This window comes from Syngnathoides biaculeatus, chromosome 19 (genome assembly GCF_019802595.1).
Source record: "Syngnathoides biaculeatus isolate LvHL_M chromosome 19, ASM1980259v1, whole genome shotgun sequence".
Classification (NCBI taxonomy): Eukaryota; Metazoa; Chordata; class Actinopteri; order Syngnathiformes; family Syngnathidae; genus Syngnathoides; species Syngnathoides biaculeatus.
The window spans coordinates 10334120-10350273 of record NC_084658.1 but is presented as its reverse complement, the minus strand read 5'-3'; the positions used below and the strand labels follow the sequence as shown (position 1 = coordinate 10350273).

At 40.1% G+C, this 16154-nt stretch overlaps 1 protein-coding gene across 2 annotated transcripts in view; it reads right to left on the bottom strand.

Moving 5' to 3' along the window:
* Positions 1–16154, bottom strand: part of kcnh2b (potassium voltage-gated channel, subfamily H (eag-related), member 2b) — a 152903-nt gene that overhangs the window by 70403 nt on the left and 66346 nt on the right. Inside the window, exons 1-2 of one of the 2 annotated variants that reach the window (XM_061805022.1) lie at positions 1265–1355; positions 244–399 (exon numbers count right to left, since the gene is read on the bottom strand). In XM_061805022.1, coding sequence (XP_061661006.1) covers positions 244–382 — 139 coding nt within the window. In that variant the 5' untranslated portion in view covers positions 383–399; positions 1265–1355. Of the gene's footprint in view, positions 1–243; positions 400–1264; positions 1356–16154 lie in introns of those variants that run through there. The other variant, XM_061805020.1, reaches the window with a different exon arrangement.

Below are 16154 nucleotides of genomic sequence, written 5' to 3'. Positions count from 1 at the left end.
CTCAATCAATAAGTGAGTAACCCGGAATGGTGTTAGACCTTAGAAGTGCTGCTGTTAAAAGCAAAAAAGTAAAAAAATAAATAAAAGTGATAAAGAATACGCAGACAGAGAGAAGCGAAATCTATAAAGTAATGCAATTCCAATAGAGTAAACCACAAATGTGAGGCTATAGTTGACAGTCAATAAAAATGTGTATTTCTGATCCGCCTCTCAGCATTTTACAGAGTCAAGTAAATTGTTTACCAGTGACGAGCCAGGTGGGAAGGCGGTGGTTGAGCTCCTGTTTGCCGTCTTGCAGCGACTCCTCAGTCATGACCTCGAAGTTGAGGATGAACATGATCACCATGCCATCTTCGTTCTTCACAGGCACCACGTCCACCATACACAGGAAGCACTGGCCTGCACGGGCGACACGCATAATCACGCTCACTTTAACAATTGCAATCAGCGCAAGCTTTGATCCAGATCCAACGCATTTTATCAAGTAAAAATTGCATGACTTTAAAAATCTGGCTCTCTGTACCGCAGCATTAGTGTAACTTGTGCCAAAATAATGAAGCCAATGAGGTTTACGCATAATTGTCTTTCATCTATAACCGCTTCAAGCAACAAAGAGCATGTTTTATGTTTGTTGTTGTTTGCATTATGAAATGGTGTGACACACCCTTCCATATGAGGACAATTATATACAAGTTCTAATGAAATTGGATTGGACAGAGCAATAAGTGGTGGGGACTGGCAAACAGTCTGAAAAACAGATACTGAAGAAGTCCTTGGTTTTGACATTTTCCTCACTGCCAAAATACAGTACCTGGCTTTGAAGTTAAGACCTGACAACCTTAAAATTAAATCCCAGGAAATTAGCAACATGTATAACACACAACAGTTGTGACGCCGATTTCTTTATATTTGATTTAGACTGAAAACATTGTGGTTTGACAGCAATGTTGTGGGTGACCAGGATGGAGTTTTATCATTTGGGCGAAAGAGTGCAGTACACACACTGGAAGGGTCGCGAGTCAATTGCAGGGAATCACATTTACACTAAAGCACACAATCGTCAGATAAAACATCTTTCGGGACGAGAGCCCTGAGCCAAGACTTCCACATCGACGCTCTCAACTAAGAGGCACGCTAACCGGTTCTCTCTTGCTGCGTACAAACATTTTACAGTATAATATCTGAATTTATTGTGAGCAAGCACAGCCCGTCTCTAAAAGAAATATCTTATGCATATCTGCCTCTCATGTGTCACGTTTCTTACCTGGTGAGTGAGGCTAAGCGGGCAACTCCACAAAAAGCGATTCTGTCAATATGAAACTTAACAGCCGATGAAAGGAAGACGCAGCCTGTCAGTCATTCATATCGCATCATAGCTCGGGGAACTGGCCGAAATCTGATTGGACGGCGGCATAATCCCCACAAAGGAGGGGGGAAATATGAAACACGGAGAAAACGAAAGGATTACACCATCTGGCTCTATCTCAGAGCAAGCATGTGCGTGTACATGAGTTTGTGTGCACAACCAGAGAATGTGCTCACGTGTTGGTATTTGCAGAGGCTCACATTCATTCATGAGCTTCTGGGTCATCTCGATTCATGCCGGGCTGGTTTCATTAACAGCTGGAATGTTGTATTTGGTCGCTTTTTAATAGCTGAAGGTGTTACTGCACAAGGCATCTGGAAAAGCCTGGAGTGAAGTGGCAGTGTATAAAAATATTAAACATTTTCCTGGCTCCGTATCTGCCAGTCCATTGGGGGACTGAGATTTTATCAGCGCATTACTGAACAAACCGTCTAAAATAAAGTTTAATAACTTTTTTTCAAGCTTCCTTAGGGTTTCATTAAAATTCCACACTAGTCATGCGTCACGTAAAAGCATGCAAGTTCATGGACCTTGAGTATGTACTCAAGGTCACATTATAACACGTGTCAGAAAAGTTTCATTATTTTTCATTCACATATTTTACTCAATTGTACCAAGTTATGTTAAGGGAACCTTTGAGGGGATTACAGTCAAGTTTAATGTAAAATTATTTTTCCACTTGAAGTGAGTTGTCCTTATATACATTTGACTTTGATCAATAGTTAACTTTTTTGGACAATATGTGATTTAAGTCGTTTAAAATCATCCATTCTATTAATAAAGATTGTCCATTTCACATGGTTTTCTTTGGGAAGTATTTTCTAAATATTTTTTTAACATGTAAAAAATGTTCGACAAACATCATGAAGTGGACCGTGTTGGACCTGAGAGGTTCTCCTGTATTTAAAACACAGCATGCCCGTTTAGCCCAACTGCCTCCCCTACTTTATTTTTATTTTTTTTCCCCGAGAGCACTGGACACGAAGTCGGCTTTGAGGTTCAGAGGGCAAATGCCATTTCATCTCAATGATCCCCTTGGATATATTCCAATACCGTGTGTACCAGATGGTAATCTGATTCAGTGAGGCTGATTTACAAAAACCAGAGGAGATTATCAAACACTTTTTTTTTTTTTGGAAAAAAAGTGCAGAGGGCAAACTTTTAATGGAGGTCCACTGATCTGGTGATCATACGACGACGCACCCTCAATTATAAGGCCAACGGTATCGCAAACCTTCAAACCTGACCATCTGTTCTGTTTTGGTGGTTGGATCGTAAGTAGACAAGACAAAGGAATTGGCAATAATATTCAAGGCAGGTCATTTTACTACCAATGCTATTTCCTGAGCATATGGTCACATGGAGAAATACATTATTAAACGTCACTTTGGAAACATAATTAAACAGAACGGTGGAACACTATTACTGCCATCTATAGCATTCTAATCACAGTCAAAGTACCAAGTCTGGATGTAGATTAATGACGGTAAACCCCATGGATAAGATAATGAATGAAAATCTATATTGGAAAGGGGATCAATGAAATCGGAATCACAGTTCTGTAATTTAATACTATTTTGTATATGAAAAATAGAGGATCATTAACCAAACAAAAAACTCCACATCGACAAATAAAAACGAGTGTTAACCAATCTTTAGTGACAAGACCTACAACAATGGATGTAGGGTGTGAAGCGACACGTGGACATTGTCTTGGGATAAATATAGCACAGGACAAGGCCTTTTGTCTGGCGGTTATTGTGAAGATGGCATGACTCAATTTCACCACAAAAATAAAACACGTTCACACACTGTGGGAGAAAAGGGAACAAAGAGATAGAAATTCAATCCTGTGACACATCATTCTTAAGCATCAAAAAGGAGAGAACGGAGTGAATGAATCCTTTAGTCCCAACCTTCAATCCAAAAATACTCACACTGATTTGACAACCGCACCATATTGCTCAAATGTGTCAGTCAAAAACTACTCATTCATTTTCTTAACCCCTTATCCTCACGAGGGTCACAAGAGTGCTGGAGCCTATCCCAGCTGTCAACAGGCAAGAGGCAGGGTAGACCCTGAACTGGTTGCGAACCAATCATAGGGCACATGGAGACAAACAGCCACACTCACAATCACACCGAGGGGCAATTTAGAGTGTCCAATTAATGTTGCAGGTTTTTGGGATGTGGGAGGAAACCGGAGTGGCTGGAGAAAACCCACGCAGGCACGGGGAAAACATGCAAACTCCACAAAAGCGGCTCTGGGATTGAATCCGGGACCTCAGAACTGTGAGGCCAACGGTTTTCAGCTACGCCACTGTGCCAGCTCAGTCAAAAACTAATGAAAAGATATTACAGAAGATGCATATCTATAAAAAAATATGAAATATATCATGGTGATTCACAAGAGCCCCTAACATTGTCATCAGATTACAGAAGCCAAGCACCAAATTAAAAAAAAAAAAAAAAAAACATGACCAAAGATGATTTTGCTCTAATCAAAGTAGGTAACAGAAAATGTCATGTGGTTTGTCCAGAACTAAGTAAATATATTGGTTTATTCCTTTTTGACAAAAGCCTGAAGGCAGTTGTCTTACAAATATTTTGGAAAAAATAAAATGTGCCTTTGCCAAATGTTTGCCCATTTCTGAAAATAACTCATATGTTGGATCTTATTGGACAATTTAAACTAAATCCTAATTTCTATAGCATAACCTGCATGAATGCATTGTCATCAATTCCAAATTTTGAACAGCGGATATGCATGTATTGAAAAAGGTTAAAAATAATTTTGAACAAGGAACATGCTGACAAAATGTCAGGAAAAATCAAAATATAACTTCGCAAAAACAACAATGATTATGTTGAATGAATACAATTTATCACAGCATATTACAGTCTTTCACCATTTCTTTGAGTCATATCCAGTGAAAGGATATTTATTCACTCAATACAAATTTGCATGACTCCAATTTTAACAGGATATAGCTAATAACGATTAACACCGCTAGGTGGCAGGGCAGCACAACACATTGTGACAATTTGACACCGCCCCACAAAAACACACCAGCGCACACACTGTGTGCGAGTGGCCTGCATTGAGTATCATCATCAGTTTGGGTTTGCCACATCAGAACATCAAATATGTCGATCTGAGAGTTGCACAGCGCTAGAATAGCAAAGGGAAAATTCATAAAAATCCGTGTATCCCTTTCTGCGTAGAGCTCCTCACTGAGTAAATGTCATATAGACTATTAATATTGGACTTTGACAAACACTTGTGCCTCAGATATGGGGCGGCAGCTGTCCTCTGAAAAGTGATACAACAGTAATCCAAGTAGCACAAACACACACATGCCCAAAACAAGTTGAAGCACAGAACATTTTTCTAAATTTTCAGGATTAGAAGAAGTTCAAGCACAAACTATTCCTGACGGCAATTCATCAGCTCGCCCCCTCATCCTTAATAAAGACAAATAACCACATGCTGTGCAGTGCGTTCGCGGGTGCCCGTCGGGAAGTCGGATCGTAAATGCATTGCCCCCCGTTGAGAGTCCACGCAGCGCACATGGTTGTGTATTTCGGTTTTATGTGACACAGCGGATGCCTCATCTTGCAACCAGTTGGTGGAAAATTAGAAGTAATGGTGATACAGTTGGGGGATTCCCTGAGCGAACGTCCTAAATAAACAATAGGCCAACGAGTTGTATTTACAGAGGGCTCCGCGGGGACCTTGAGGTGGACAACTGCCTTGGCGAAAACAAGGTGAATTGTTTAAAGGGGTGCGAGTGAAACTCTTTTAAGAAAGCGGAATTCAGTTATTAGATATAGCCATATAAACCAGAAATATATTCCTGCAAACTTGTACTGCAGATATTGCATTGTTGCAATCAACAATTTAGCCAATGAGTCATCACAAAAATCGAGAAACTAATTAGACAGAAAAAAATAAGTGTCCCCTCCCATTATCTCCCCATCTTTCTTCTCAGTTAATTTAGTAATTAGTGATGATAGATTTGATTCTGGAGTTGTCATTAAGTCTGCGCCTGCTTTAAAAGGGGGCATATTATGGAAAATAGACCTTTACTGGTTTGTATGAGAATTGCTAATAATTGTAGTAAAATTGTAATATAATTGTAATGGCAGCCCACCCACCGAGAATGAAATGATACAACCAAGTAAGTCCATTTTTGAATCTGTAGACCTTTTGCACTTCCGCCCCACTATTACACGAGGTTGATTTCCATTCGACACTGAATCTCTCTGCCCATGACGTGGCCAGCTTGGCTTGGTGAAGATCCAGTACCACTTTCAGTGACTACACCGTCTATAACACAAACGCCCTCATACATATACTGTACTATTGTAACTTATTTCTCCATCACACCGGCCTTGCACATGCAGTACCACAGTTCCTCTCTTGGTAGTCTGTCACAGGTTTTCCTTAAGTCTACTAAGACACAATGTACCTCCTTCTGATCTTCTCTGTACTTTTCTGCGAGCATCCTCAAGGCAAATAATTTTTCCGTGGTACTCTTTCTAGGTATTAAACCATCCTGTTGCTCGCAGATACTTACTTCTATCCTGAATCTACCCTCCACTACTCTTTCCCATAACTTCATTGTGTGGCTCATCATCTTTATTCCTCTATAATTTCCACAGCTCTGAACATCGCCTTTGTTCTTAAAAATGGCTCTCTCATTGTGCCCAAATAAAGTTCAGATGTTCTCTTAGTCTTTTCCAACAACTAAAAGGAACATAAAATGCTTTATTTCTCACTTTTGCTCCTGACGGCGATAATACCTTAAATTTACAGAGTAGATTAAAACTGCAGTACTACTAGTAGTTAATAGGGTTTTTTTTGGGGGGGTTGTGATAATGTCTGACCATTCTTATTCCTAATGGTCATCGTGAATTTTGAAGTTTAACACAGAACCTTCTTATTAAAGCTAACGAAAACACGTTTCTTTGGCATTGTACTTTACAAATGGTGTGTGGCAAAAACTCTTGTGATCAAAGTCACAATAAGCCTTAAAAATGTTCAAAACGACACAGTTCAGTGCTGCCTTGCTGTGACTCTCCAGTTTGTGCTGGGGAACACCGCTGGGGTGTCCTCCAAAGCCTTTAATCCCAGACACGACACGGATCAATAGTCACACAGTCTACATGCTCCGACGAAAGACCACCGAGTGAAACTGTGGAGTCAAACACAGCAGAACAACCTACATGGCTCATGTCACACACACACTCTCCAATTAACATGAAATGTCAGCGCTGGACACACGGAAAGCCTGACATATTAAGTTGGCCACAAATTTCAAGAGAAGCCTCACTTTTGTGAAACTTGTAACATGCACCTGTAGTCTGATTCATCACACGCTTTGCTATCTTTTTTTTCTCTACTTTTTTGCCACCTGGACTGGGGATTTACCAGGGATGGTGGTCGACAAAGCGTTCAGACTCACAGTCACACCTACAGGCAAATCAGAGTCTTCAATAATCATAACGTGCAAGCAGAGAGCAGAGGGAGAACATGCAAACTTCATACAGGACAATTTAACCCATTCATGGGCAGGGTGGCAATTTTTTGCCTTATTGAGATAAAAGTCTCCTAACAGGCCACAATCAAGGAAATAACACTTCTTATTCATTTCAATTCCAATTCATAATCTCGTCCCAAAAATGGGACGCTGCCCGGCAGAGGGTACTTGGGTTTTCTTAGAAGATCGTCCCGAAAACCAGAATCAGAATCAGATTAAGACACTTAAATATTTTGATATACTGAAGGATATAATGCGTGAAAATCATGATGTCCCAAAAATGGGACGCTGCCCACGAATAGGGTCATTTGAAGTTGTTTATCAATGTCACAAAACATTCACTATCCAAGCAGGATTATGAAAAGGAGATACTTATTATCATCCATACTGAGAAACTATTTCAAGCAATGATGTCAAACTCAAGTCCCGGGGGCCAGATCTGGCCCGCCACATTTTGTGCGGTCCTCAAAAGCAAAATCATCTGCGTCGACGTCCACGATTCCAGCTAAAAACTTGTTAAATTGTCATATATATAAATGACAACGCTGAGATTTTGCAAGCATAGTTTGTTCCGCAACACAATTTTGATTCATTTGAAAAATAGTGGAACAAACCCATTATCCTTGAACTCTTGACTCCAAAAGTAGTTGTCCATCAATTTGTTATTAGTCATTACAGCCCGCAACAAAAATGAATTTCACACCCTGATTTAAAGAGACTTGATCATTAAAAAGGTCTTCATACATCCTGCCAGCAAGTATCTTTATCCCTTTGATATGTTCTTTTGTCTCCAGCTTTAATCATCAACTACAGGCCATTGAATAAACCCAACATAGCACCTGGCAGAGAAAGACAGTGCACACCATTTACCTTATTATGTGAACTAAATACACTTTGGAAAGTCCTGCTATGGGTGAAGTGCTGCAATGGAACACTAACACTATCACATTATCATTCACTTTTTTTTTTTTTTAATCATCAGTGGATTAATGAAGCATAGTCAATCATGCGCAATGTGAAATTATCAGAACAAATGCATTTTTCCTGAAACTATCGATATTGCCAACTGCAAAGAATACAGGCTTTTATTTGTAGTTTTATGAAGGACTCGGGTATTTGAAAGGCTTTTTCTCTCTCTTTTTTTTTTTTTTCCTGTCCAAATGCCTATGTCAGGTATTCAAGGAGCAGACGCCAAGCTTTCAATTTGCCAAAGTTACACTTAAATGTGTGCTTTTACTGTTAGTCATATACAGCACGGTATATATAAAAAAAGAGCAAGCACAGTATATATATAAAAAATAGATCTTTAGAAAATAGAGGGGAAGCCTATACAGGCTTTTAAATACAGCTGAACTCTCTGAACCATAACAGATGCAAGTTGACAGTCAGTGATGTTGCAACACGAAACATTCACACACATCTCGCAGGTGAACTTGTGGGCAAAAATCCTAAACCGGACAGCAAAATCGTAGATCAGTAAGATGTTGTGCATTTTGGAGGGAAGACATTTTGACGGCTCCTGTAATAGGAGTGTGTGTGTTTGGGGGACAGATGAGCTTGTTTGAATGGGAAATATTTAGGTTGTATATGATCAAATAACAGCGCAGTCAATGAACAGGTAGAAGGCATGACTTGAGGTATTTGCATATGATGCAAATACAACAAGCAAATGCAATTAACCCTACTTGTAGTGAGTGTGCATTCAAGAATTGATACATTTACTCTCAATCTCATAACCTCAATAATAAGAATGTTACTCAGAAGCTTTTTCTACTTTTCCTCTTTGATTGTTCCACATAATAAATTTGCTGTGCTGCCGTGCTCACCGACTCTCTCCCACTCCCTCCCTACTTGTTTGGATGAGGTTACGTAACATCTCAAAATCTCCCCTGTGTTTCTGTCGAGAAAAGCAAAGAGTGTGTGTGATCAACCTGAATCGTCGTCTTAAAGTCAAGTTTGTGCAGCCGTGTACATCGCACCAGCATTCATCACGGCGAATACGTTACACACCTACATCAACAGGAAATCTGCAATATAGAGTGGCCGTGTTCTCTCGCTAAACTACTGACCCAGAACGAATATTTTATCATTTTCTCTCTCGTCATTTGCAAGAACAGTGCCGTTGTCTTTTCTAAAATGCAAAGTCTGTTCTTACTACGTTGTGGTGTGAATATTCATGCCAAAATTATACAACAAACTTAAAAATGTGTTCTTTGTACACTGCGTTACAGTAATTGGAAAAATTAAATATTTTTTATTGTCCCTTGATATTTATGAGATACATCTGCTGAACATTTTTTTTGCACCTGTTTTCCCCGTTTGCGAGTGATAGCGCATAAATATGAAAGCCACACATCCCATAAAAAAATTATACCTTTCCATACATCTGCAGTTTCCTGGGTGCTCGTATCCCAAGCAGACACTTTAAAACATAGTAAACTGTCACTGTTTCTAGTTCTTTATTGCGGTCTGTCACCACTGGTAGTTTTATAGGCTGTTTGATGGATACCAGAATGTGAAAACAAGAGCCTGAAGCTCAGCTGCCGCAGCTGTTACGTCCCATACACGCCGATGACTGCTTACTCACACAAATCCTAGACATCCACATCCTAACGCTCGTCTTTTTGCTCTGACCCTAAAGCCACCCCTCACCTTTCCCCTGCTTAGCTTGAGGTGAAGCTTTAGACCGAGAGTGATGTGTACACTGCCACATCAGTGCATATCTCCGTGAATGTACACATACATAAGAAACGACCACAAAAAAAAAAAAAAAGAAGCTGAACCCTTGTCCCTGGGGAGAAAAATTTGATTTGATTGGACGGCTAGAATCTATTGGTGAAACTTGACTATGACTAGATGCCCCCATCCATCCCTTTTCTGAACCGCTTATCCTCACAAGGGTCACGGTCTGCTGGAGCCGATGGGGACTTGGATGAGAAAAAAAACAAAGTATGGATGTAAATTTGTGCCACCAGGATTTGAATTTGAAATGCCACAGAAAACAGGATTTGAATTTGAAACGTAAAGTGATCAAAATTTCAATAGTTGCTACAATTTCCTGTCTGAAATTCAACCGGCTACAATTCGCTGTGTGAAATTCACTGTCTGTGCCACCAGGCAGGGTTAATTCAGGTCAGAACCAAACAGCCAGCCAATCCAGTTACACTTTCTTAGTAGGTGACATCACGTGACGAAGAAAGCGTAACTGCCACTTGAATTTCAGACAGCGAATTGTAGCAACTACTGAAAATGTAATCACTTTACGTTTCAAATTCGAATCCTGGTGGCACTAATTTACTTCCATAATAATTGCAGGAGTAACCAACTACCTGATGTACACCCTCAGGAATAAAGGCACAGAATGACATTTTCTCCCTAAAGGTACAAGCATACTTTTTAACATTTGTAGTGTTAATCTGAGGTCAATGCATTGCCAGTACCACACACATTCAGATCTCCTTCCTTTCACGTGACTACTTTGTGGAAAGTGGGGGGAAAAGGACCAAGTATCCCCCCTGAAAGTACACTTACAATGTAAACAAAGTGATAATTTTTTATGCCATTGCGAGGGGAGGAATTTCAAATAGTCAGGCCACAGCCTTGTCTAATCCAAAACAAAATAAAATCAAATAATGCTTTAATGCGATCCTGTGGCATCTGTAAGCAATTGCAAACAATTTTGAGTGGGCAGTTGTGCCTAGTCCCAATGTCTCGTGAACAGGAGCAGTGTACATGGGTTGTTGGACATTTATTACACATTACTAAAGTCTCTCCATTTAATATACAGTAAAAACACAAGTAAATTCAGTGACCAAAAACACACACTGACAAGTTCCCTGCACAGAAACCTCAAAAATTACTTTAAAAAGCAGACATCCCCACACATCTTGAGCCTAGACTCACATGAGCATATTTTACTCTCCTTTTCATTCATAATCATGATCAATAACCAATACGGCATATATCAACGTATCAATTTATCAAAGTGAAAACTGTGTTTTAATTATCAGTTACTGCACCCAGCCTTGGTAATATATTGACTAGCGACCTGACAAGAAGCTGTAAGATATAAGCAGCAGCTGATTTATGGACAAACAACAATCATAAACAAATATGACTAAACTGCCTGCACAAACGCTCTCAGTTGGATCATTTGGAGTTTTCCACATCCATTCCTTTATCGTCTGATGTCGTCCCTCACCACTCAGCTCATGAACAGCTTCGAATTGTGGTTAATGTCACTTTTCTATTTTTGGAGCCTCTTAGACAAGCAACACCTGCGGCAGATCACAGCCCGGCACAAGCGTGAACCGTCGTGACTTTCAGTCAGTGCAACCTGTAGCTTGAAAGAAACAGTGTGAGCTGTTTGTGAGGATGGAGTACGGAGTGGGGGGTGGGGGGTGGGGGGTTTCAGGGTGTGAGTATGAGTTGGTTAAGCATGTGATTGTACTGTACATGTCTGACGGTGTGAATGGGATTGTGAGTGAATCACGGAGGCATGAGGAGAACACGCAAAACTCCACACAAACCAAGCGCGGGATTTGAACCCCGGTCGTCAGAAATGTGAGGCCAACGCCCTATCTAGTTGCTTCACTGTGCTGCCCCAGCATAAATCTCAGCTCAGCATTTGTAAATTCACCTAACCCATCCTCCACTATTCACCTAGTCACTCTTTTCATGCTCAGGCTAAAGCATAATAATAAAAGTACTGCTTTGCCAGCATCTTGCCGCCAAGGAACAACGTCAAACTGATGAAAAGCTTATTTCAGACAAAAGTAGTGCTTTGCCAGCAACTTGGGGCATTTCGTATTAACTTTTTAGTATGGCGGATTTTCATCATGGTCCCTTATCCCTTGTAAAAAAAAGATTTTCTCAATTAGAAAAATCTGGAAACCAACCAGTGCAAACAAAGGGATTGTGTGCAACTACAGAAGCTCCTGTGGGGCTTAAATATAACTGAGTAGTAGTTACCTGAAAAATGTCATGCATTATGTTTACCGCACTATAAGGCGCACTTTCAATGAATGGCCTATTTCAGAACTTTTTCATATATAAGGCGCACCACATTACAAGGCACGTAGAAGAGAGGCTGGGGTTATGTTATGCATCCATTAGATGGAGCTGCACTATATTCTCAATATTGATTCATATATAAGGCGCACCGTTGGCTTTTGAGAAAGTTAAAGGCTTTTAGGTGCGCCTTATAGTGCGGAAAATACGGTACATGCCAAATTATGTTTTCTTCAAAATAGTTACCAACACTAAAGGGTATCTGATCACTTAAAACACATATTCAGTCACACAGAGCAATTCAATACAGCTACAGGAAGGCTAAAATATTTAAGAGGCTCCTGTTTGAACAGTCGTACAGTATTCTTGGTTGTTAAGTTGCATTTGCACGATTATCCCAGAGCGTGTTGAATGTGAGACAGAAGTTTCCAACAGAGACCATGTGGAAAATCGTTACACCCTCATCTGCTTTTGTCCTTATTTCCAAGAATATTATTGAAGAAAATGTAACCAGTATTAATGCAGAACCACCAGTCATAACAAAAGTGCACAATCCATTGAAATGCAGTCCAAAAACACAGCAGATAGGAGACTTTCACAAACATGTCATTGTTTGAGAGTTTACCCATACACGCTGTCATAAAAATGAGCTCAGCAGTTCTGTACTACATTAAAAAAAACTGTTATGACTTTTGAGCCCCACATAACCTGGCAACATGGAAAACCTGAGAACAAAACATGACTGCACCTAATGTATTGTCCTTCCCTTCTCTTCTTCGGCGGGGTTTATTGGCAGTCAGCAACCCAGCTTAATGGTGCATTACCACCATTAACCAATATTGTCCTTCTTCTTCAAGGAAACCACTGTGCACTGATGATGGCTGGATGTAAAGGAATGTCCTGGAAACATCCCGTAAGAGCATCTGAAGGCCGCTTATGTCTCAAATTTTGGGTCGTATCTCACGATGGGTGGTACACCACTGTGCTTTGAAGTAATAATTTCCATGTCACATACCTTTATTGGCAAACTTCTTCAAAGAGATGAGGTCACATAAGAGGTCCAAAGAAACTAGTAATATTTTTTTGATTTTGGAGAAAGGAGCTTCAGGAAAGAAATCAGAGGAACATACTGATACATCTCGAATCTCAAGACCAAAGCTACAAAAAGAAGAAACAGTGCCGAAGTCTTGAGTCTTAGCTCCCTTGGCCTGCAAAATAAACAATTGACTTTTTCCCCCTATATTTCTTCCTTCCAATCATTCGATGAGTACACACGAGTGTCTGATACCATCTGCAATGAAGCGAAACATCAGTCGGAAAATGTCTCACCTTGTTTATTCAGCATATTTGCGCACATCGGTTTTCCATTACAAAACAATGGATACAATCAGGACCACAAGGAACAAACGAGGTGCAGGTGCGTGAGATATTTTGCATTTTAGTGGGCATAATAAAAAAAAAAAAAAATAAAAAAAAAAACCTCAGAGGAGAACACAGTACACACGCTGTCTGCAGTCAAACGCCCAGGGAATGCACGCACAATGAAGCATGGGGCAAACACATTCTAAATCATTCCTGTGCTGCCAAGCATGGCTACCGGTGGAAAATAATCCAATGAAAAAAAATATATATAACTCCACGGTCCCTCTTTGTGGAAATTTGACTGTCAAAAACAAATATAATATACACTACGCTTCATGCTTTGACTTTAATAGCGCATTTCCTTAAGGAAAGTCTAAACTGTCAGGACTTGATATATCCCCTCTCTGCATTTCTTGCAAACCGTCATCACATTTTAATGCATTTGTCAAGGTAATATACAGTCAAACAGTGTATGTCTTGGAAAGAGGGATAGACTATAAAAAATGTCACTGACGCTCGATCGTGCCACATGACTCAGTTGTTGCATACTCCAAAATGGACAAACCTCGCAAATATTTTAAACTGCTATTTGGGTGGACGTGGAGGAAATCTTGAAACTTTGATATGGTCCATGATAACTTGTTTATTTTTCCAGGGACAAAGGTAACGATATTAAAGAGGGAGCTTGAAACAGTCATCAGAAACATGTACTGTACCTGTTGGTCTTTGAAGGTTCATCCCAAGTAAAATAGAATGTCAGATTCTACGTTAATAGGTATTTTCATCCAAAAATGAGTACCGTATTTTTCGCACTATAAGGCGCACCGCATTATAAGGCGCACCTCGAATGAATGGCCTATTTTAAAACTTTTTCCACATTTAAGGCAATAGAATAGATGCTACAGGAGAGGCTGGGTTTACGTTATGCATCCATGAGGTAGAGTTGCACTAAAAGCTCAATAATGATCCATATATCAACTTTTGACAAAATTAAAGGCTTTTAGGTGTGCCTTATAGTGTGGAAAGTAGTCCAAAAATCTATTTGCACAGAAATATTGATTAGGATTTAATCATCCAGGTGTTGTCAGCTCTTCATAGATATTGAGAGTTCATAATTTGGAGACAATTACTGTGAGAATATTTTTTGGCCCAGGTCAATTTTGACTCGGGGCATACAATGTGCATAGAAAATAAACAATATTTAAAGGTTCTTAGCTCGATTTGGGTGGTTTTAACTATTATAACCTTTCCCAATAAAACAGCAGATAATTTGACAACTTTTAAAGATCAACAAAGCCAGCAGGAGGTAATAAAGGTGCTATTACAGATGTGATGCCATTGATCGTTTGCATTCCCCCCCCCCCCACCGAACCAGCCTACTTTGCCGTGATCCACAAAGAGTTATAAGATGTAGTTAGTGTTAATGAGAGCATGGCTGAGTACTTTCAGTGGTCTCATGATGAAAGGGGTGGAGCTTGCTGACCTCAAAATGACCTCTTGAAGACATCACCCATTGATCTCGACACCAGTTGCAATACATTTATTCATAGAGGCATCTATTTTTCATTCAACTGCAGCAACTGTTTTACCTTGAGACTCTGGCCCACTAGAGACAGTCAACTCTTAAAACCAGACTTGACAAGGCCCACGGTAATGAAGTAAAGAAAAGAAAAGAAGAAGAATACCCATCTCGTGCTGCAATGAGGAGGGAAAAGGCCGATATGAGGTGAAGTCTTCATGAAGCTCAGGCCCATTGCAATTAAACAATTATCACAATGTCAATGATAGTGCTACAGGCTATCACACTCTCACGATCCCTCGGTATATGCAGAGAGACCAATTTAATCGCAGCAATTACAGGCTGATTGCAACGTTAAGATGAGATGCGGTCACGGTCCCGCTCCTCAAGGCCTCCCCCCCACCCCACAATTCTGTTCATTCCATCCCCCCACTTGGCCCAACCATTAAGTCTCTCTCTCTCTCTCTCTCTCTCTCTCTCTCTCTCTCTCTCTCTCTCTCTCTCTCTCTCTCTCTCTCTCTCTCAATAGAATGACCGATATTGAGCACCCTTGAGCGACACAATCATGGATATCCCTGATTTGCGGGATCATTTTATTTAGTAATTTAGCAAACATTAAATAGAAGTAGAACTTTGTTATGTATGAAAAGCGTATGAAAAGCGCTAGTGATAAATAAAAGTGTTGGGACGTGCTGTTGTGAAAGGCCTCCTTGAGCAGTTAAGTATGATTTGCTTAATGTGTGAGTCCTGATACTCGGCCCAGGTTGGTTTGGTTCCTAGTTATGAGTCCGCTTTCCCTCCGAGGCCTCAATTACTTAAATCCAACAGCTCATTGGCCTGCTTGACTGAGCCAGTCCCATTCTATCACTCACTGCATCTTTTACCAGGAACCCGATACACGGCGCGAGATAAGGTGACAACTTGTGGTTCTTCTTCCATCATCGTCCTTTATTTTTTTCATCTTCCACTTGCCCTTTGCTACATTACTCCTGCGTCACATTTCTTTTTTTCCAAGCTACCACATATGTTTTATCTTCTTTTCGTACTTTCCCCCAAACTCATTTCTTTGTGCCTCATTCCAACCATGGCTACTTTGAAACTTTAATGGAAAAAAAATGTGGCCAGCTGATGAAAAGGATAAATAAAAATCAAAACAGAATCCCCATGAGTTTGTACCATTTAGAAAAAAGTACATCTTGAGTGCACCACTTAGTTTAAAAAAAAAGCGTACTGTCATGTATAATTGATAGAGTTTGTTTTGTTTTTGCATGACTTTTTGTCACAGTTTTGTGACAGTAAAGCCAAAGACAAGAAGCATTTAGAGCAGAAGAAGTTGTGATGTGAACAAAACAAA